Below are 23894 nucleotides of genomic sequence, written 5' to 3'. Positions count from 1 at the left end.
ACTTGCCACATACGTTTTCAGCCCTTATAGGCTATATTTCTTTCAGATGAAGCAATGATTTCCACGTACTACTTTCAATTTAGTTTATAGCATTCACTGATCATAAAATAGACCAAATGCAGGTTAAGTGACCACATTGCCGAAGACCTCCATTCAGTCCTCAAGCATGGCCTTGAGCTTCCAGTGGCCTATTATTTTAATTCCCTTATTCTCACACTGACATCTCTGTCCTCAGTCTGTTTGCACTGTTCCACTGAACGTCAACATAAGCTTGAAGAACAGCATGTCTTATGATTAGGCGCTTTACAACCTTCCAGACATGGCACTTATCAGCAATTTCAGACCGTAAAATCTGCCCCCCTGTATTGTTTATTTTTGGTTCAGTTCTTCTTTTATTTTTGCTTTCAGATGGAAGCACAGCTGCTCCAGGCACATATTTTAGTTCTCTGTTTTCTTCCCTGCCTCATCACCATTCCATTTTGGGCCTGTAAGATGAACTCTCCTGTTTCCTATCTTCCACCCTGTCACAGACCTTCCTTTCACCCTTGTCCAACTCATCTCTTACTCAAAACCCATTCTACCTCCAATTTGTCCATGATCTGATAAAAGATCATTGACCTGAAACTTTAACTATCTTTCTCTCTCCTGCTTTGTTTCAGCTTTGTTTCCCTTGAGATGTTCCATATTTTATACTACATTCCTCATGGTCTAATTTAATTTGGTATTTACAGGCGTATCGCCTTATACTTTCAAACATTCCAGAGTTTACCTGAGTGCATGTCCATTGTTAGACTTATTTCTACGATCTGCAATTTTCTGAAAAGCTATCTACTTCCTTTCTGGGCTTTTATACCCCCCATTATTTGGGGTGTAGGTTCGACTTATCTTAGATTAGGTTGATCTTAGATTAGGATAAATGGTCGGCACAACATTGTTGGCTGAAGGGCCTGTACTGTGCTTTACTGTTCGAAGTTCCATGTTCTGTATCAGAGATGAGAAGCATACTGGTATTATAAGCACAGATGCTGCATTGAGGTGGCCATCTTAGTTTTGATATCTTAAATTCTGTGAGATTTTGTCTTCTCATCAGTTTTGTTTTGCTTCCTTTTTCTGTTTTGCCTTCTGCTTTTTTGATGGTGTGTTCGTCACTCTCTGGATTGGAGAAATAGATTCTGCATTGGGACTTTCAAATTCTCTGTGTAATGATGAAGAGGGAAATAGGAACTGGAGAAGGTTAGGTTGGAGCAGCATAGAATGAGAAACATAAAAAGTAGTTTCTTATGTTTTTCACATGGAAGCAGCTAATCTATGGGACTTATATGGATTTATGTGTCTATTAATTTATCAAAAGATTGTGTTTTATGCCTGATTCCTCCCCCTCAGATACTATTCGGACGTTATGGCAGCTGTTGGTTTAGCTTGTATTGTCTACTTGATGCAAGACAGCGGCGTTTGCATTTCTGCCATTGTCTCATTACAGGCAACTTGCGAGAGTGTGGGGTGGGGAAGAAGAAAAATATAATTGTCACATTGATCAGGTCCCGTGCAAGCAAGATCATTGAAGCTCTTTTCAGACAAATCTCAGAATTTATCGATTTTGTGGAGCCTGCAAAGCAAAGAAAAGGAAGTGAGCAGTTTGATTGCGTAGATTAGTAACATTTCCACTGGTGTAAAAAGCAATGAATGTGACACATGTGGCATTATTTAATATGTCACCCCCCCTTACTTATAAGTAGAAATGGTTTTCATTGACTAAATGTTGAGCCAGTGTGTGACACCAATCACCTAATCATGCAGAAAAGTGCCTAGTACCCAGGAAGCTGGGGCAGCACGGTAGCATTGTGGATAGCACAATCGCTTCACAGCTCCAGGGTCCCAGGTTCGATTCCGGCTTGGGTCACTGTCTGTGCTGAGTCTGCACATCCTCCCCGTGTGTGCATGGGTTTCCTCCGGGTGCTCCGGTTTCCTCCCACAGTCCAAAGATGTGCAGGTTAGGTGGATTGGCCATGCTAAATTGCCCTTAGTGTCCAAAATTGCCCTTAGTGTTGGGTGGGGTTACTGGGTTATGGGGATAGGGTAGAGGTGTTGACCTTGGGTAGGATGCTCTTTCCAAGAGCCGGTGCAGACTCGATGGGCCGAATGGCCTCCTTCTGCACTGTAAATTCTATGTACGACAGATTTATCAATCTCAGTTCCACCATACCAGCCTTGAGGACACAGAGGTATACATCATGATGGTTGATTAGTAATCAGGGATATCCCCGCAGTCATGATTTATGATTCCAGTAAGGTATCAAGGGACAGAAATGGAGAGCAAATATAAATAATACATAAGACGACATGGGCCTAATAGATCAGATCACAGGCATTTTGAATTTGATTTTATTGCTTACATTAGTCTGACAAAACTCTGCTATAACCTGGTAACAGTCCCTGGAATCATTATCACTTAATTTATTCTGTGTAATATTGAACAGGAAGGATGAATGCTTTCTAAAGCTGAAGAGGATGATGATGGTGAAGTGAAGAAAAAAAATCCATTCCCACTTCAAGAGAAGGATGAACAGAAAGGGGAGGTGTTATACATTGTTGTACAATCCGGAAATATTTGTAAGTAGCTTGAAACTGCTTAGCTTAAGGAACTAATGTTTTATAATGTTCTTGGGGGTCACATTTCATCGTTGCACGAGAGGCTGAAGTGATCCAGTTCGATATATATCACTTCAGTCTCCAGTGCAACTGTGAAATGTGGCCCACACGAACATTAGTTCCAAGCCAAGTAGTTTCTAGCTATTTATAGATGACACAGCAATATATAACAGGAGGTATGGAGCTAACACTGCATCAGCCAGCAGGTCTTAAAAATAGAAGGCATCAACTGAGAAAGCTAAATAAAAAACTATGAAACCAAGTAACTTGCTTCACTGCCCTCTTTGTCCCCCGCCCCCGCAGTTTCTTCACAAAGTCATGAATTCTCAAATGTTTTTGCACCTTGCTTCCAGAATAGAGGTCAGACTTCCAGAATAGTGGTCAGACTTTCATCTGTAGAAATGCACTCCTAAATCCATGTGATCAAATGGTTCTGTCTTTCCAGAGCAAGATGCAATAAAAAAGGGTCCAATAATTTCCTACACTCTAAATGCAACTGTTTTTTTTCCAATCATGCTTCAAGTGAGGATCATGCATGATTGAGAGGGAAAGTGGAGATGAAAATAAGAGAAAATGAGAAGAGAATGACAAACAACTTAAAAGGGAACCCAAAAATCCTCAACCGTCAGTAAGAGGCAGTGACAGACCTAGTTGGAGCTATGAGGGGGACATATGTGCTTGGAAGCAGAGTACAAGGCTGGAGTACTTAATTATTGCTTTGTATCGATATTTACCAAAGAAGAGGATTCTTTTTAAAAATCAGAAGAAGCAGAAAGGGGCGTGGTTGGGGATGGAGTGAAAATTGATTGAAAGGATGTACCGGAAAGGCTGGCTATGCTGAGAATGGTAACGTTACCTGGTCTGGGTGGCTTGCATCCCACAGCTTCCCAGAATCATCCAATCTTCTCAGGATCCAGGGAAGGTGCCTGAAAATTGGAGAATGGCAAATGTGACACCATTATTTGAGAAAGGGTACAACGCTATTCCCAGGAACGACAGGTAGGTCAGTTTAACATCGGTGATGGGTAATGTTTTAGAAACAATGATCAAGGAAAAAATTAATAGACACTTGGAGAGGTTTGAGTTAATTAAGGAAAGCTTGGATAGATTTGTAAAAAGGCTGGTTGTGCTTTATTAATCTAATTGAATTTTTTGATGAATTCAGAGAGAAGATTGATGAAGGGAAAGCAATGTCTGAATGAATTCCCGGAAATCCTTTGACAAAGTACCACATAAAAGGCTGTTCACAAAATTGAGGCTCGTGGAATTGCAGGGTCAGTGTCAGTTTGGATAAAACATTGACTTGAAGACAGAAAACAGCAAGTCAGGGCAAATGGTTATTGGCCAGACTGGAGGGTCATAGACAGTGAAGTTCTCCAAGATTAGAACCACAGCGTTGAGGTGTGGCAGCAATCATGATTATACCAATCAACTGCAACAAGGCACAGTAAGGCTAACTGAATGGATAGACAAGTGGTAAATGGAACTTAATATTGACCAATGTGAGGTGATGCATTTTAATAGAAGAGGCAAGGAAGACTTCTTGGCGCATTTAAAGAATGTTCAGGGACAAAAGGACCTTGGGGTTCATGTGCACAACATATTGAGAGTGTGGTTAGTAAATCATATAGGATCTTGACTTCATAAATAGAGGTATTGAGTACAAAGTCCCTGTGAATGTAGAACAACTTTAAGGAGAATGGATACATTGACCAAAACCTTAATTAAAGATTAAAATCTTTGAATCTGAAGAATAATCTTGCAGGAGGAGAAAGAGGTGGTGATGTGGAAATTCAAGGAGCAATTTTAGACTGAGGCAACTGAATGCATGGTCCCTTGTGTCCCCTTGTCCCTTCTGCGGAACCACCACCTGCACCCCCAAAGGAGTATGCCGTCCTTAGATTTCATAGAATTTACAGTGCAGAAGGAGGCCATTCGGCCCATCGAGTCTGCACTGGCCCTTGGAAAAGGCATGCTACTCAAGCCCACACCTCCACCCTACCCCCATAGCCCAGTAACCCCACCTCACCTTTTTGGACACTCGGGGCAATTTAGCATGGTCAATCCACCTAACCTGCGTATCTTTGGACTGTGGGAGGAAACCGTGGCACCCGGAGGAAACCCACGCAGACACGGGGAGAATGTGCAGACTCCGCACAGACAGTGACCGAAATGGGAATCAAACCTGGAACTCTGATGCTGTGAAGCAACTATGTTAACCACTGTGCCACCGTTCCGCCCTCCACACTGAAAGTTTTCAGCTCATTGGGAAAGGGCATGATGCTGGGCCCAGTACAACACGATATGATGAACTTTAGGCAACAGGACCTCAGTCTGCATCCATAAACGTATTCGGGCCGCCATGACCGCAATGTCATTCTAGGGGGCATTGGAGGCCCAATTGACAGTGGGGCCCTACACAACGTGCCAGTGTTTGTGATCTGCATCCCAGGATGGTGTTTCAGCGTGTGGTCAAATGACAGCAACAAAAGGGCCCATCATTGAACTCTGGCTGACGGTATAGGTGGGATGGCCCTGTTCTCTTTGAATAACCGAACGGGCAACCTGTGATCAGTCAATACCGGGAAATTATACCTCTAGACATACTGGTGGAACCTCCCAGCGAAGACCAGGCCCAGATCCTCCTTCTCTATCTGGGCACAATTGCACTCAGCCCCGGCCAGCGTCCCCGAGGCGAATGCGATTGGACGCTCCTTACCGCTGCTCATCTAATGGGACCATGATGTGGAGATGCCGGCGTTGGACTGGGGTGAGCACAGTAAGAAGTCTTACAACACCAGGTTAAAGTCCAACAGGTTTGTTTCAAACACGAGCTTTCGGAGCACGGCTCCTTCTTCAGGTGAATGGAACAAGCCTTTCCATTCACCTGAAGAAGGAGCCGTGCTCCGAAAGCTCGTGTTTGAAACAAACCTGTTGGACTTTAACCTGGTGTTGTAAGACTTCTTACTGATCTAATGGGACAACACAGCGCCAATGCCGTATGGTGTGGCATCGCAGGTGACCAAGAGTACTTTAGCGGAATAAAAGTGGGTCAACAACTTGAAGAAGTGAGCTTTTTACGCCGGCAAATGCCACTTCCTGCGGCGCTGAGCAGACCATTTCCTGGTTCTTTTTGAGTAAATCCGGGGATAAACTTCCCATTGTAATTTACGAACCCCAGGACATCTCTGTCTTGCCTCCTGGCATGGGGGCTTGTTGGACGTTCCACACATTGCCTTTAGCCAGGTGGAGGTCCTCCAAGTTCATGCGATAACCCAGAAAGTCATTTCTCGGTCATCAAAAATGTATTTTTCTCTATGGAGGTGAACGCTTCACTCCGCAAAGCGATGGAGCACCTCGTCCAGATTATTCAGCTGGTCCCACTCAGTTTTTCCCGTGACCAAGATGTCGTCTTGGTCGACTGCTATGCGTAGCAACGCCCGCAGAATATTCCCCACCATGTCCTGGAAATTGGTACAGGCCAAAGACACACCAAAAGGCAACCTGGTGTACTTGTACATTCCCTGTATTTGTGTTCACCATCAAGTACTGACAAGACTCCAGGTCCAGCAACAAGCGGCGGTTTGCATAGCTCATATTGAGCTTGGTGAACAAGTGACCTCCGGCCAAGTTAGCAAATGGGTCATCAATTCGTGGCAAGAGATACTGGTCCAGATTGGAGGCCCCATTCCTCATCAATTTATAATCGCCACAGAGGCGAAACGTGCCATTCGGCTTCAATATGGAGACAACTAGAGCTGCCCAGTCCGCAAACCTCACTAGCCGGATGATCCATAGGCCTTCAAGCGAACCAAGCTCCGTGTCCATCTTAGGCAGTAGCATGTAGGGAGCCTGCTGAGGATGCAAACACCTTGGTAGCGCTTTAGGGTCCACATGGATCTTTGCCATGGCACTGTGGATCATCCCCAGCCCGGTCTGGAAAATCTCAGGCTTATTCACCAATGATGCACTGAGGCCTCCTGAGCTCATTCAGAGAACCATCTGCCAATCAATGTGGAGGTGTTGTAGCCAGTTACAGCCCAGCAAACTGGGTCTGTCATCATATACTATGATGTGGAGATGCCTGCGTCCACCTCATACGCTGCAGGAAAGGATGTCCCGAGGTGTGGTACATTGGTGAGACCATGAAGACGCTGCGATAGTGGATGAACGGACATCGCATGACAATCACCAGGCAGCACCATCTAGACATATAAAGACTTAATTACCTGCAAAGACTCGCATTCAAAGTATCATCTTGCATCATTGACTTTGTCTATATATGCTGTGTTTGTGAAACCTACCTCTTCAGTCACCTGAGGAAGGAGCTCCGCTCCAAAAACTCGTGATTCCAAAAAAAACCTGTTGGACTTTAACCTGGTGATGTAAGACTTCTTATTATGACCATACACTATGATCAGGGGGAAACAAGCAGACTGTGATCCCCGCGGTCCCCACTATGGGCAGCGGTTCTCCAGTGTACGTGGCCAACCGAGTCTCTGTCCCATAATCGCAGGAGCTGCATTCCCATCCTGAGCTTCACAAAAGTGTTCCTTCTGACAACTGATCTGACGGAACCTGTGTCTAACTCCATTAGCAATGGGTGGCCATTGGCCCAAACTAATGGGCGAGTCCTCTGTGATGCAATGCAGTTCATCAGCGGGCCCTTCCTCAAAAAAGGTGAAGAACCGTTGCGGATGGCCTGTTGTAGTAAAGCGGCAGGGGACAGACCATCACACAGTTGTCACTTCCTGCACATGCCTTTAACCACAAGTCCCGCAACCCCAGTACTCTTCCTCTTCCGGATTGAGGGAGGGGTCCCGCCTGGGCGCCAGGGTCCTATGCCACCGACCCACCTCTCGCGGGTTGCTGCTCTGAGTGGAGAACCAGGGTTACGCAGCTGACGGGGCGTAGTGCACTGGGGAGAGGTGCTGCACTCGGGCGGGGGGGTGGTGAGGTGTGGGGGGCTGCCTCACGACACCCATTCCTTGCAATTCCTGTATGTCTTGCTCTGCGCTTTCTCAAAATAGGGAAATTTCCACATCCTGTTTGAGATTTAGCTGTGGCTCGGCAAACAGCGTTTGCTGGGTCGGCAAGTGTTTTACACTGCAGGCCAATCTATCCCGCAACACCTTGGAGAGGACAGTCCCATATTCACAGAATTCTGCAAGCTTCCTGAGATACACCGAGAATTCTGCAATGGACTCCCCAGGTGTCCTCTCAGCCACATTGAAGCGATGATGCTGGACGATGACCGATGGCTTGGGGTTAGAATGCTCTGTCACTAGCGTTACCAGATCTGCGAAGGATTTTGAATCGAGGACAGTGTCAGGCTCTTGATCAGATTAACATTGGGTGCCCCACAGGCCATTACAAGGATCACAGTCTGACGCTCATACCGACAATGGCGTTGGCTATTGTCAGCACGGTAGCATTGTGGATAACACAATTGCTTCACAGCTCCAGGGTCCCCGGTTCAATTCCAGCTTGGGTCACTGTCTGTGCGGAGTCTGCACATCCTCCCCGTGTGTGCGTGGGTTTCCTCCGGGTGCTCCGGTTTCCTCCCACAGTCCAAAGATGTGCAGGTTAGGTGGACTGGCCATGATAAATTGCCCTTAGTGTCCAAAATTGCCCTTAGTGTTGGGTGGGGTTACTCGGTTATGGGGATAGGGTGGAGGTGTTGACCTTGGGAAGGGTGCTTTTTCCAAGAGCCGGTGCAGACTCGATGGGCCAAATGGCCTTCTTCTGCACTGTAAATTCTATGAGAATCTATGACATATTGGGACCAAACATCTGTACCTGCATCGAATGCATCTAACTTCCCGAAGTGCAGCATCTTAACAGCGGGTGAGCTGTTCTCCAGAGATCCGGGGAGAGGTGACTGGACACAGCGAAAGCAGCACCATCTGCAACTCCAATTGATCCTCATTGCCAGTATTGAGTTCACAGAGCAGCGAGACGGGAAGCATTGGGAACAATAGGTTTCTTTACAGAGATACAAAAAGACTATGTGCACAAGTCCCAGGTGGCACTACCAGCACCAGTTCACACTCAGGCTTGGGCTTAAATACTCACATTTCCTCTCCCGCTGATAAAAGGGCTCCACCCCTCAGCGGGGAAGCTCATACTTCGTAAGTCTCATGGGGAACCTAATCAGTCCTATGTGTCCCGTGTGGGCTACAACAAGGACAAAAAGAAATATAACAATTTTGGTTCCAATTTACATTTTTTTTAATGAAAGAAAGGGTGATTTTGTGGCTTTGATGTGATTGACCCATGTAAATGTCAAAAGACAGAACTACATTTAACCAGTGTTTTAAATGACCTCCAGATGTTGCAAAGCATTTCATAAGCAATGGAGCACTTTAGAAGCTTAATCACTTCTAATATAGCAACTGGAATTCACCTTTAATCCTTTGTGTTACTGGAAATACAGTGTGTGGTGCAGTTACTTCATTTACGTCTGATTATTATCTGTCTATTCATACCTGATCAGTCAAGTGCAACATCACTATTGCAACTGGTAAAGTGTTTCATTTATAAGATGTCAATCTTGGTTTAGTGGGATCAGTGGTGCTTCTAAATTAGAAGTTTGTGGATTCAACTCACATTCTAGCAGATAATCTGAGATGTGTCCTTGTTTAGGTGATCATAAAGCATCTCACTGGTCCATCCTGAAGAACAGGTGAGTTATCTTCGTACCCCAGTGAACATTTATCCCCCACCAACATAAGCAAAAGTAGATGAATTCAATGCTTTCTATGGAACTTTGCTGAGTGCAAATTGACTGTTGTTCTTCTGCAGGTTAACGTTTTCCTTTTAAAGTCACACATTATTGTAGCGTGGAATTGTTGAAACTGTCATGTTGTCATCAGTAAGAAACAACCAATCACGGCTCATCCAACTTAATTATTTTATACTTTTGAAATAATTAACAAGCTGTTCGGTGAAAGGTAAAAAGACCCTTTTAATCAGCTGTGGACTGTCGTCGCTAAAAGTAACTGAACATCAATGGGGAATAAAATCTCTCATGCATATACTCAGGTCTGTCGTGGCAGTCCTGACTTTTATTCCTCAAAGGTTGTCACTGAGGAAGATGATGTTTTTTGCACTGGTGTTGATTTTTGTCCAACACTCTGTGGAAATAATTTTGACATTTTGAATTTAATGGGGATTTGACCACAAAATAATTGTGAACTCTAAAACATGTGTACGTTATAGTCATCATCATGGTAACTTTAGAGTACATCTGAATGTACAAAATGACAGACAAATAAAAGACCAGCTGATCCATTTAGCCTGACCATCATATGAGACGTTCCTACCTCCCTACTACTCCCACCCCTCCTCACCTATCCAAAGTCATGCAATCTCCTTGGAGAGCAAGAAAGAGTAATACAACTCAGAGCTAATAAGTGAAAATAAAATCGCTCCGATCGCCTCAGGCAATTGAGACGATCACACTGACCGAGTATGTTAACTGTCAATCTCCTTAATAATACAATTCCAGATGAAAAAGACAAGTATTTTTAAAAAAGTTTCCTCAAGGCTTGCTATCATAGGCTATAACATTTCTCACCATGTTATATGGGGTTTATTATTATTGATTATACTTGCATGGGGTAAACATTGACAATTTATTTCTTTGATACTACAATGATGGGTACGGTATCACAGTGGTCAGCAATGCTTCCTCATACCACCAGGGACCCAGGTTCAATTCCAGCCTTGGGTGGCTGTGGGAAGTTTACACACTCTTCCCGTGTCTGCGGGGTTTCCTACGGGTGCTCCAGGTTCCACCCACAGTCCAAATATGTGCAGGTTAGGTGGATTAGCCATAATCAATTGCCCCTTAGTGTCCAGGGATGTGTAAGGAATGTGTAAATTAGGTTACAACAGGGCAGCACAGATTGGCCATGCTAAATTGCCCTTAGTGTCCCTAAAAGGTTGGGTGGGGCTTCTGGGTTACGGGGGAGGTGTGGGCTTGGGTAGTGTGCTCTTTCCAAGGGTCGATGCAGACTCGATGGGCCGAATTGTCTCCTTCTGCACTGTAAGTTCTATGATTCTCTAGCGATAGGGGTGGACGGGGGAGTGGATCTGGATAGAGTGCTCTTTCCGAGAGTCTGTGCAGACACTTTGGGCCAAATGGCTTCTTTCTGCACTGCAGGGATTCTGAGTATGAAATACAGGTTTCAATAATGAGAATAATTTTCTAATTGGAATGAATTCAATAACTAATGAAATTCTCTGAAAATGAATAGCTTAGACAGGATATCAGAAGTTTTGTCTGTGCGTGTGTATGATATTGTTTCTATATTCTTGTTACCAATGACAAATTTAAAGTGGATGCATCCACATTTGCCTTAAAAACCTATGGCTTCCATGAGCACTCCGCATATGTGGTGATCAAGTAAACTATAAGTTAACCCTATTAACTTCAAAGTGAAAAGAACACTTTGATTTCCACCTCTAAGTATCCAATAATATCTGTACACTATTACCTTGAAAGGAAACTCCTTTTTCTGTACTTGGATATCATAGAATTTACAGTGCAGAAGAAGTCCATTTGGCCCATCGAGTCTGCACGGCCCTTGGAAAGAGCACCCCATTTAAGCCCAGGCTTCCAACCTATCCCTGCAACCCAGTAACCCCACCTAACCTTTTTTTTTCTTGGACACTGAGGGCAGTCTAGCGTGGCCAATCCACCTAACCTTTGGACGGTAGGAGGAAACCAGAGCACCCGGAAGAAACCCACGCAGACACGGGGAGAAAGTGCTCACTTCGCATAGATAGTGACCCAAGTTGGGAATCGAACCTGGGACCCTGGAACTGTGAAGCAACTGTGCTAACCACTGTGCTACCGTGCTGTCCTTGAATGATGTGTCAGGTGGATGACTTGACATTGTTGACTTTAACAATTCCACCCCTATCCTCATCCCTCTGAAGAAGAAAGATTTACTTATTGCAGCTATTAATACGTGCATCTGTCTCCAAGAACACTAAATGTGTCAACTCACAAAGCTCATCTGATCAGATGTTACACAATTCAACATCCATCAGTCCTTGTCGGCTGCAGTCTATTCTTTCTCCAACCAGGCATTTGAAATAACATTGACATGTTATGAATTCTGGAATCGGCAGCAAATGAATTAGCTGTACAATTATTGAGAATAAAAATGCTTCACATATGAGTTTGGATTAGACTTCAAGACTTTAATATTTTGTAGGGAAAAGTGTGTTGGTTATATGCATTAAGCTCTTCCTCCTTCCACCAACAAAACAATGCTTGGATCCCCTCTTACAACATGGCTAATTCCACAATAGTTGATCCATTGGGCAGCATTTTTACATTGCCTGGGCAGGTGAGCATCTGTGCACCTGGCCGAGCAGCACACCATTCACGCAAGACGATGTCGGGCAAATATCTCAACGTCATCGCTCACTCACACAATATTTTGGTTAGCGGGCACAAGAGCGGGTTGGATGTATGCCCTGCAACTTGACTTTTATGCCTCCAGATTGTTCCAGGAGTCAGTGGGTGAGCTTTGCGGAATCTCGCAGTCAGTTGCACACAGCAAAATATACTCGCTCAGGCGAGTGAGAACATTTAAACATTTCAGGATAGATTGAATCTGCCAGGCTGAGTGGGAGAGAGGCTTCACTGCAATTGCAGGGTTTCCCTCATCCAGGGAGCCATTGATTGCTCTCATGTTGCCATCAAGGCGGCAGCCAGGTGCCTTTTTTAATAGGAAGGGGTTTCACTCCATGAATGCTCAGATGGCCTGTGACCACAGGACCCACATTCTACAGGTCTGTGGAAATTAAGGTGCAGCTCCCATGATGTTTATGTACTGCAGCACTTATAAGTCTGTTCATGGCTCAAACTCACCTGGACAGGGGATTGCTTGGTGAAAAGGGTATCCCTGGGAAGATGGCTGCAATGTTTCAAGGGCGATGGTGGAGAGGACAATCTGGTCTGCTGAAAATGAGGTTCCAATGCTTGGAACACTGAGGGGGTGCGATGCAATATCTGCCGGAGTGGGTGTCGCTCATCGTCATTTTCGGCTGTGCTCTGCATAGTCTTGCTTTCTCTAGGTGGGAATCACCGGCTGAAGACACTGTAACAGATGCACCTGCTGCAGAGGAGGAATAAAATGAAGACTCAAGTGCAGAGACTGGGCAGGCAGATGGTGAAGATGAAGAGTCTGAAATGAGGAACCTTCAGGGGGGCAGGGATACCATGGAGGTCTTGATTCAGCATTCCTTCAGCTGGGCTGCCAAGGCTTGCCTATTGTCTGACGCCATAGACTCCGTTGCCTTCTCAAACATCTCACAAAACCATGAGATGAGCCCAATGTCACAACACTGCCTTAGTCTTAAATGTTGCTGCCCCAAACGTCTTTCACCAGGCACTGATGAAGCAAATACCTATTGAATACACAGGATACTTAGGGCTGGTGTGCAAAGAACACTTTTCTCACATTGAACTGAAAATAAGAGACAATTTGCAAAAAGAACTGACTTAAACACGCGATACTTGCAAAAAATATAAGCCACCTGTGCAAACCCACAGCTCACTGTGCCTTAAGGTTACGTTTGCAAGGGGCAGCACAGTGGCACAGTGGTTAGCACTGCAGTCTCATGGCGCTGAGGTCCCAACTTCGATCCCGGCTCTGGGTTACTGTCCGTGTGGAGTTTGCACATGCCCCCCGTATTTGCGTGGGTTTCCCGAAAGCACAAAGATGTGCAAGGTTGTTTAATTGGCCACACTAAATTGCTCCTGAATAGGAAAAAATGAATTGGGTACTCTAAATTTATTAAAAGAAAGTTATGTTTGCGAATGATACAACTTGGTGTCACCTGCACATACCCCTCCATCGCTCCACCCATGTTTGGTGTCCTATTGGCGCAAATGATCTTGGCAGTCATCTTTTATCAGCAGGGCCTGAGTAGACTCCATCTGTGATGCACTCAGTGGCATTGCAGGACACTCCTCTGCTGCCACGGACTCTAAGCATAGCACAGTGAGAGACGCCAAGCAGATCTGCTGACATTGTAAGGTGTGTCTCGAGCTCTCCGCTTACCATTAATGGATGGGTATCCATCTGAGAGACTGGGTGACATCCTGAAGTCATTACCTGTGTGAGGGCTTGCAGGTCTAATCGCCACCCAATGAATGCCTTTATTCTGTTCCTGGAGCCACTCTAGATGAGACTCACCAGTCTGTCAAGGGATGAAGCTGTCCACTCGTAGCTCAGGGTCAATGCAGCACTCATGATCCACAAGGACTTCTCCATGAGAAAGACCATGGAGCACTGACCCTCAAGAATTTCTGCCAGGTTCTCCCCGCGCATCCTGCTGGGCATCCTTTTGGATGACTCCAGAGGATCATCATCTGTTTCGGACTCAGCATGGCCCTGGTCTCCAGCGGTCCTTTGACTGCAAGCATCCTGGACACTCCCTGCCACCACCATTTGCACAATTGAGGGTGATGGGCCCTCACCACTGTGCACTACAAACTGAGCCAATACACTATTGCCCACCAATGCGCCAGTATCTGCGCTTGTGCTTGGTGATGAGAGAGGGTGTCCTGAGACTCAATCTTCCATTGGTCCCTGCTCTGGTGCCAATGGAGGATCATCAGCTTTCTGGCTGGCTCTGGAGGATTGCTCATCTGAGTCAGAGCTATTAGTAATATCACACCGAGTGGATTTCCATGATATTTTGCCTAGTGTGAGTGGTATAATTGAGATTAATGGTTCAGTGATTGGTGCATCGCTGAAGTCCTCATGAGGGATGAGACATCCATACGTCTTAGTCTGTCATGTTAGGTCTCCCCGCGTATCCCACTGGGCTCTTAGCTGCCTCACAGATGCCAACTTCTCCACGACCTCAGCACCTCCCTCCTCATTTGCATGTAAGCTCCCAGTTCATGACTGGTGAGGATTGCCAGGTTAGGCACCCCACCACCAGTGGCCGATCTCTCCTTGTTGTTGTGGCTATATTTCTCCTGTAAGTAAGTGCAGAGCTCCATTGAATACTCAACCTCCCACCTCCAACACAGTACTATGCTGTATCTCACCCCATGAGGCATATGGACATTCCCAACCCTTTTCACACCTGACTTTTTGATGGATCTTCCTTCCAGCCTTTAAATACAGCGGCAGAGATGTGTTCTGAGACTCACTGAATGCCACATCTTTGAGTTCACCCTTCCTCATTTCCCCACATTAGACAATGCCCACTCCGAATCCTTGCTGTGTGCAGACGATCACTATACTTTTTTCGGCACTGTATTCACGTGCGCTGGACCAGGTCATGTCCGCTGACCTCAGCTGCGACCTTTGACACCAGTCTTCTTGGTGAGGCGGAGTCCCGCGGCATGAGGGCGACTCTTCTGGCTGTCATCACCTCCACTCGGGCATGCAGACATTGATCAGAAAAACCGAGGGAGTACAGCCCACCTTATGTTCCCTCCCAGCTCCAGTGTCTTTCGGGTGCTGCCATGATGCAGACCTTCCTCTAACTCCCCCGTTGTCTGCATCGACCTCTGGCAGCCACCTTTAAACTGCACCCTGGGCTACCATTGGACATTTTGCCCCGCAACTCTGCCGACCTAGTCCCGATGCATTTCAGGTTGGCTGCTACTTACTTATGACCAGCCAGCGTAATATCGCAATCGTTAATTGCTTTCATACAGGACCAGGAAACGTGGCTGCCTCCAGTCCGGCCCACCTTCCGCTCTTTGTGTATAGAATTCTGGCCATTGTCTTTAAAGAAAACTGTGCCAACCAGCTCTTTTAACATTTACTTAGTTATATTTGGTTTCAACATCTCCTCTTCTCTCCACAATAGAACCATTACTGGTCACCATCTACAAATCATTAACAGGGAAAAAATGATGACTCATTTTGAATCAAAACAAATTTGTTATTCTTGAGAATCAGCCAAAATGGGGATAAAGTTATGAGTATGATACTGAAATAATAAATTAAACTGATGAATCATCTAATCGCTATAGCTAACACACTAGCTACAAATGAAGTCAAATCAGCATTTGTCTATTTTATTTTATGTGCAGCTATTGTTCCAAAATAAGGATTACAATGTCAACTGCAATTTATGCCCAGCCTAAGATTGATGCACTTCTCATTTGAAAGTATATTTTATTCAATTGAGAATGCAGACTGTCAAAATGGATCAGGTTAATAATTCACATCACCCAAATCCAACTGTCTAAAGCCTGCTATAGTCATACCCACTTAAATTAATAACTGACAAAAGGGCTGAACTTCCTCGAAGAGGCAATCAGAGTTAGATCACCACTCCACTCCACTCTAAGTTTTTTACTTTAATACTTTTTCAATTCCTTTGCACTGACATCCAACTCAGGTTGGGTGGGATCGGGACAATGCAATGCATTCCCAGGGCTGCACTTCGTGTGCAGCTCTGTTGGATGTAAGGCTATGACCCCCTTTTTCATGGCACTAGCTGCAGTAAACCATGTACGTTAAAGGTCTTGCAAAATTTAAAAGTGCTTGACAGGCCAGAGAGAGAGATAACTGTACAATATGTGGTGATATGCATCACTGTAAATACACAAGGGGTAATGTAAATACACGTAGACTAGATAGACACTAGAGGGAGCACCAGAGACATGACACACAGACATTCAACCAATAGGCCAGTAAGATAGGACAGAAACAATGGGCATTCACGACACACACAGAGGTGACACTACCACAGGGGGGCATTACACCAACTCATATATAAGGACACAGCATACATGGTCTTCCTCTTTCCAGTGGAGATACTCAGTGAGTTCACAGGTTTGATTTGAAACACATCATACCCACCACATGGATTGTAGAAGACTGGTTAGATAGTCTGAGTAGCTATAGCAGGATTAACAGGAGAGTCGAATCCAAGTAGGAGAATCGTTAACAGTTTAATAAATGTGTTAAAAGTTAGCTCCAAGTCTGAACCTTCCTTTGTCAGAGTGCACACCAAGGAAGCAGCTTATGCTACGTCAAGAGCATAACAAAACACAAGGTAAGTGGAAGGATTTGGGGTGGGAAATTTTTTGGGGGGTGTCTTGAGGGTGGCGGGGCATTGAGCCTCATGAAGGGAGGTGGGGTGGGATGGGCCTCAGGGGGGAGGGGTGTCGGACCTAAGGATTTCAGGCCTCATGGAGAGTTGGATCATAGGACTGGCACTCGGAATTGGGCCTTGTTGGAAGAGGGGTCAGGTCAGCCTCTGTGGGGCGGGATGGAGGGGCGATGGGTGTGTCAGGTTGGGCCTTTGGAGAGGGACACCATGTCAAGGCTCAGGGTCCAGTCCAGTAGGGTTGGGGGGGGGGGGGGGCACTAGTCAGGCCTCAGGGCTCGGGAAGGGGGTGTCAGGTCGAATCTGTTTGGATCAGGCCTTGCAGGGCGGTGGGTTGCCGGGTGGGTGCAGGGGGATGGTTGGTCCTTAGGATGTTGGGTCCTGCCAAGCCTTGGAGACGTAAGATTTCAGGCTATGCCTCAGGAGGTATGGGGGTTTGGGTCAGGTCTTGCAGGGATGGAGGGGGGTCAGGTCAGGCCTTGGGGTTGAGTCATCGGGGGATGTTTAAGAAGCTATTGAGATATTTGAAAATGAGGATGAGAAAGTTAAAGTTGAGGCATTGCTCAACTGTCATTGTTAAATGAATAACATGTTAAAGTAAATTGCAAAAGTCTGTATTAGTTCATTTAAGTGTTCTGCTTCACGAAAGCTGAAGTGTTCAAACCTTTTTAATTAGCCTGTTAAATTCGTTTTACAAGCATTTTTGACTAGGTGTCGCAATTACTCATTAACAATGGTTCTTTGTAATTTTCACCTCATCAGATGCGATTGCTCAAGCACTTGCCAGGTTTGTGGGCAAAAGTGCCAAACAATCCACATTAACCAGTAGAGAGAGGGACGGTTCTGATCATGCCTTTGATTGGGGTGGCAAAAGCTCCAGCTGTACTCAGGGCTAGGTGGGGAGGGGCTTCTTTGTGAAGCTTGGCAGAGCACTCCTCCCTCCTACTGGCATGTAAAGAGTGTGAGAAGTGCAGGCCTTCCCCTGACCTACATTTAAACTCACGGCTTTTGAATCTTAATTAGTCTTCTACCTGCCTTTTGGGGGAGCATTGTCGATGGTTTTATTTGCAAATACTTAAATGGGACGGAAATCGGGTCAGTTTGGGGTCAGGTTGCTTGACCCCAATGTTTTTAAATTCGAGGCCTCTGTCTCTATAAGTAATGGGAAGCCACCTCTAAAGTAGATGGCTATTTGTCATGCTGATATGGTGGAAGTAATTGCGATGCTGAATGGGCCAGAAGTTTTCCAGACTGAAATTGCTAAATGGTTTGATTTATCACAGCTGCAGAAATATTGCACAATCAAAAGTAAAGATCAAAAATTGTGGATGAATGGTATCACAATGCAAAGGCTGAAAGGAAAATGGGCAAGTGAAGTTGTTGGAAACTGCCTTGCTGAGTTGGTTTGAGACTGCCCGTGCAGTTGACATTTTGAGTTAATTGGCTGTTTATGCATCCAAAAATAAAGCTCACAGAATCTTTAGGTGGATCACAGGCAGCACATTGTTTTATCAGTTCTCATCAGAAGATAATTTTCCACCTGAAGCATAATACTGTATTGACCACAGATACTTTGCTCAGAATAGCTCCTGCTAGAACTTTATCCTTTAAAATAAAAGGCACAACAGAGAGTAGGGCAGTGGTTAGCACTGTTGCTTCACAGCGCCAGGGACCCAGGTTCAATTCCCGGCTTGGGTCACTGTCTGTGTAGAGTCTGCACATTCTCCCTGTGTCTGCGTGGGTTTCCTCCGGGTGCTCCAGTTTCCTCCCACAAGTTCCGAAAGACGTGCTGTTAGGTAAATTGAAAATTCTGAATTCTCCCTCCGTGTACCTGAACAGGCGTCATAGTGTGGCGACTAGAGGATTTTCACAGTAACTTCATTACAGTGTTAATGTAAGCCTATTTGTGACACAAATAAAGATTATTATTACATTAGAGTTTTCTCTGGCAAGGTTTTCTACTTTCTCTGCAGATTCAGCATCATTTCAGGTTCGCAGCAATGGAAAAGCATAAGCTGGACTTTCAGCCATTTTGTGTATTACTTAGAAGACTGTGAACAAAATAGACTCTTTAATTGTTGGCAAAAGCAAGATTTCACAATCCTTTCACTGTGTTCATTTGGAGAAAATGCAAGTGGCTTATATAGAATCAACACCAACGTTTGGATGACATGATTGTTATCCACAGAACAATTACAGGAGATAAACAAGTCTATGCTACAATTAAGGAAGAAACTTTTACTTCTTTGCAATTGCAGCTTTCATCCATATGTGGTATTGATTAATGTGAAGGTGATTTTCATGTTCCTCAATACGACAAGGCTAATCTCAAGCAGGGGAAGTTTGGCCAATGGTAATATACTGTTGGATCATATTTGAGTACTTTGAATGGTTCGGGGCACTGTATCTTAGTTGGCCAGAATCTTCCATTCTGGAGTCTGCTTGGTGGCAGGTGCGGAGGTAGGAGTGATTTTCGCTGGTGACAAGGATGGCTCGCCACAGGAAAACTTGCACTCTTCAGCTCATTACATATGCATCAGTGAGGAACTCACTGATTCTCGCAATGGAGCCAAGTACGAAGTTATCGTTCTGCCAGCACCTCATGGGGTCGAAGATCTGGGCACCATATTTAAAGGGACCTGGACAGCCTGCCCCATCCTGTCTTTTCCACCTTTACCCAGCTCCAGTCTTTCCCTTTAAACCTTCTTCCCTTCCTTCATCATCCTCCACACAACTTGGACTGCCACCGCCAGTCTCAAGCGTAATCTAACAGTTAAATACACTTCCCGAAGAGAACAATGCAGCAGCAAATTATCGATAACCATGGAAGAAGTTTACCTCGTGAGATGCACACCACTTATATGCAGTCATGAATGTGAACCTTTTACAATTTCCTCTGTAGAGGAATTTTATTCCAATGACTTGGTCTTTTAATGAGAAGGCATGACTTGCAGATGCATGTAAAAGGGATTCGTCGGGCCTGAGACCTTAGGAAACAATTTTTCAAGCAAAGGACAGTAGAAATATGAAATTCTCCCTCAAATGGCAATAAATGCTGTTGCCTTATACAGGGGTAGTGGTGCTGCTGAGTTCCATATTGCATTACCAGTTCAGCTATGATGTCTCAATTATAAGATCTTCAGACGTGTATGTTTTGACATGAACAGCTTATTGTTAATCTTTAACTATTTACGGATTCCAGCTCCATGAAGGCTGCTTCCAGAGTGTTCTCTCTGTGTCTAATACCATGTGACATTATACATCATACCACGGGCAGTGCTATTCTCCAGTCACATGTTAACCTTTGCTCTGCTTAACACCTTTAAATTATAGGCATGCAGGCACATATCACATAATACAACAGATGCTCACTCAGTTAACAATGTTGAATCTGCGATTGATAGATTTGTTTGCGAAATAGTGGTATAAGCGAAGCTGGACTGTCTAAACAGGTGATAATTCTGAATACCTTGTGTATGATGGCACAAGCATGGAGAGTAGTGCACACAATAATAATAATGATAGAAATAATAATCGTTATTGTCACAAGTAGATTTACATTAACACTGTAACCTGGGAATTAAACCTGGAACCCACCCATATGAGATTATGGAAGCTGTTGTGATGGAAATAGTTTCAGCAACAGAATCCTTAGCTCTAGATCAATTCGAAGAGCTTGTTGGAATTGACAACCAATTTCAATATTTTCAGAAATAATGAGAAAATAGCAGCTGAAAATATTCAGTCTATCGGGCCTGATGAAATCTCTCTGTCCACACTGGAAATTTACAAGATGTATCCATGGCTATTAAAAATTGAAATGATTGAGCATTTAACTAAATTGAAAAATTACTTGGGATACCGGTCTGAATTATCAAAAGTATTTGGAACATTCTATAAGCTAGAGGACAGAGTTCATCTGGTGTCTCGAGCCAAAAGGGAAGCATTAATAGTTGAACTTTTAAAGAACAAGAATAATTGTCACATTATTGCAACATAACCAGGTTTTAAAAGCCCCTTTTAATAAAAATCCCCTCTATTTTGGAGCATTTGTTGGCTCCATTGTCATGTGCATTCAGTAATGAAGCAAATCACATCAGCACATTTTCAGTAATCCATTGTTATGTGACCATTTCTTCAGTATTGAAATTGCAATCCAATTTTCATTCCATTGTTGGCTTTTTGTCAAACTCGATGGAATTGTTAAATTGAATAAGAGAATAGAACTATTAAGTGAGTGAAATTACTTTACAAAATCATTATTCATTTAACCATTTTGCATTGTCTTTGCTGGTAAAATAGCTTTGGGAGAATACTGATGCCAAGTGGGTATATTTTTCCACAGAAGACCTAGGTACAGTAATTTTTTACTCCTGGTGCCTGGTGGAATTCAATGGGTACTTGCAAAGAGTGCATAACCTGTTGTGTGTTCATTGTGTGTGCTCCTTCCCCCTCTTTCAGGATACGTTTAGGGAATGGCATAAGTAAAATGGACAGAACAACTTTGGTCAGTCCAGGCAGTTTAAGATATGATGAAGTCCCCATACCATGTATTGGGCCTACTCAAGCATGCAGAACTTGTATTGGAACCAACTGCTGCAGGGGGGACTGGCAGTATATGTTGTGATGGGCATGCAAGGCACATTGTATTGTGTGAAAGCCGTGAACACGCGGCTGCCGCTGTTCATCGGCGGTGGAGGGTTTGAATGTTGTTGGAGCTGCACTCATCCAGGCAAGTGGAAAGTATTCAATTACACTTCTGACTTGTGCCTTGTAAATGGTGGACAAGCATTGGGGGAGTAATGAGGTGATTTACTCATTGTAGAATCCCTAGCCTTTGACCTGCCATCGAGCCACAGTATTAATATGACTAGTTCAGTTCAGTTTCTGATCAATGGTAACCCCCAAGATGTTGTTTGTGGGGGATTCAGTGATGGTAATGCCATTGAATTTCAAGGGGCGGTGGTTAGATCCTCTCTTACAGGAGGTGCTCATTGCCTAGCACTTGTGTGGCATGATGGATTCAAATGGTTTCTGATCAGTCAAGTTGAATATGTATGTGGTGCTTTAAAATTATGTTTTTAAGAGGGAGAATATTTGTTTGAATTCCTGTAGTATAGCTGAGGATCCTTTTTATGTTCTTCCAAATTGAATTTGAACAATTTAAACATTACGACCGCTGCAGGACCTGCAAAGTTCAGCAGAGTACAGACGTGTTAGTTTATGTTTTTTTCAGAGGTGCTGCATCACAGAAGATCCATTTCTGCTTGAGTCAGTACCAATTGTCCACCACATCCTCATCAAAGATGAGTGGGATAATATTTCAAAGTCCCTGTGCCATACTGCCAGTGCTGATACCATGTAGTTCTGTCTGGCCCACTATGGCAATGACCGCACAAGGGTTGTTCAACAAATGGAAGATTTACTCACTAGTCATACAAATGCTCACGTATCTACTTTGCCCAAGGTCCAGACTAATTCCACCAAGCTCCAACCCATTGCGTTCCACGTGACCGTGTAGTCACGTGACGACCTGGTCTACAACGCCTTTTAAAAAGGCGCCCTGATCTCAGGAGGTCAGATGTTGCCCTATCAGTCCCCACCCTTTGTGCAGAATGCCACATTATCTGGAATGAAAAGTTGACGTCAGCTGGAGAGCTGCAGATCAGTTTGTTCATGTTAGCCAGGACTCTGTGCACAGATAAGGGTCATAGCGTTGGAGGTGAAATCCCAAGGCCGGGATTCTCCAAAATCCCGGCTAAGTGTTGATGCCAGCGTAAACACCGGAATGTTTCATTCAATGTTAATGGTCCCCTTGGCCCAGCGATTCAGTGGCCCACAGGGGGCCAACACGGTGCCGGAGTGTTCCATGCAGCTCTGGCGCCAATACGCAGCCCTGCACTACTGGCGCGGGGCCGTTTATGCGCCGGTGCATGTGCGTGGTGGCCGTTTCTGCGCTGGTGCCGTGCAACATGGCATAGCGACACAGTGAGCCCGTGCAGAAGAAGGTAGGCCCCCCCAGATCACGTGTGCCCGCCGATCGATAGCCCCCGATCATGGGCCTGGTGGTCGTGGTAGCCCCCCCGGAGTCTGATTCTTTGCCCACCCCCACCAGGATGGCCACCGCGGCCGCGGGTCCGACCTCCCGCCGGGTGGTACCATATGTGAACCATGCTGGCGGAACTCGGCAGGACTTGGCCGGTCAACCGCAGAGAATCACAGCAGGGACCTCTTTCAGCAGCCCCCGACGGGCGCAGTATTGACCACGCGTCTGTGACTGGTGCCAATTCTCCAGTTGCCGGAGAATCACGTCCTGGTGTCGGAGCGACATGACGGAAATTTTCGGCGTCAATGGCAATTCTCCGACCCGGCTCGGACTCGGAGAATCCCGGCCCACAATTCTGCTCTCATGGTGCATTCTCCAATCTTTATCATAAATTCCAATATTGTGGCCTTCTAAAGCTCACCCAGAAAGCTTTAAAGTGGTTTTAATGTACAGCCTCCATACTTGCCAATCACTTTATATTTTCCTCATTTTTTCTCTGTATTAATCTAAAAGAAGGAAGACTGATTTTGATTTTCTGCAGCAATTTCAAATGGTTACTTGACTGGCCTAGTATGCTCCATCTGTGTTCAAGATTGTTGGAGTTTGAAAAGTTTGTATTTTGCCAAAACTGCAGTACAGACTTTCAAATAACCAGCTTGTGCATTCCTGTGCTGAACCCATAGTTTTGAGGTCGCCTAATTGGATAATCTGACCCTGTATAAATATGTTTTCAAAAACAATAAGGTCGAAAGCTGGGACGAGTGAAGATAAATATTTCACTGAGCCCCTGAACTACACATTCGGATTACTTGTGTTATTAATAGCCTTTTTTGTTTTGATTTCTAGAACATAAAACATGCGGACCAGCTGAATTCCGCTGCTATGACCAGATGACCTGCATCTCGTTGAACTGGCTGTGCGATGGTGAGCCAGATTGCTCCGATGATTCAGACGAGGCAATTGATCAGTGTAAGTAGCTTTACAGAATCATAGAATCTCAGCAGTGCAAAAGGAGGTAATTTGGCCCATTGAGACTCCACCGACCTTCTGAAAGAGCACCCTACCTCGGCCCACTCCCTATCACAGAATCATA

General features: G+C 44.9%; 1 protein-coding gene across 1 annotated transcript in view; it reads left to right on the top strand.

Annotated features, from left to right (window-relative positions):
- Nucleotides 1-23894, top strand: part of LOC119962094 (low-density lipoprotein receptor-related protein 1-like) — a 2271162-nt gene that overhangs the window by 361739 nt on the left and 1885529 nt on the right. The window contains 1 exon segment of the mRNA XM_038789946.1: nt 23648-23770. Coding sequence (XP_038645874.1) covers nt 23648-23770 — 123 coding nt within the window.

The sequence above is a fragment of the Scyliorhinus canicula genome, chromosome 2 (assembly GCF_902713615.1).
Source record: "Scyliorhinus canicula chromosome 2, sScyCan1.1, whole genome shotgun sequence".
In the NCBI taxonomy this organism is placed as follows: domain Eukaryota; kingdom Metazoa; phylum Chordata; class Chondrichthyes; order Carcharhiniformes; family Scyliorhinidae; genus Scyliorhinus; species Scyliorhinus canicula.
This window is presented reverse-complemented; position numbering and strand designations above follow the sequence as displayed.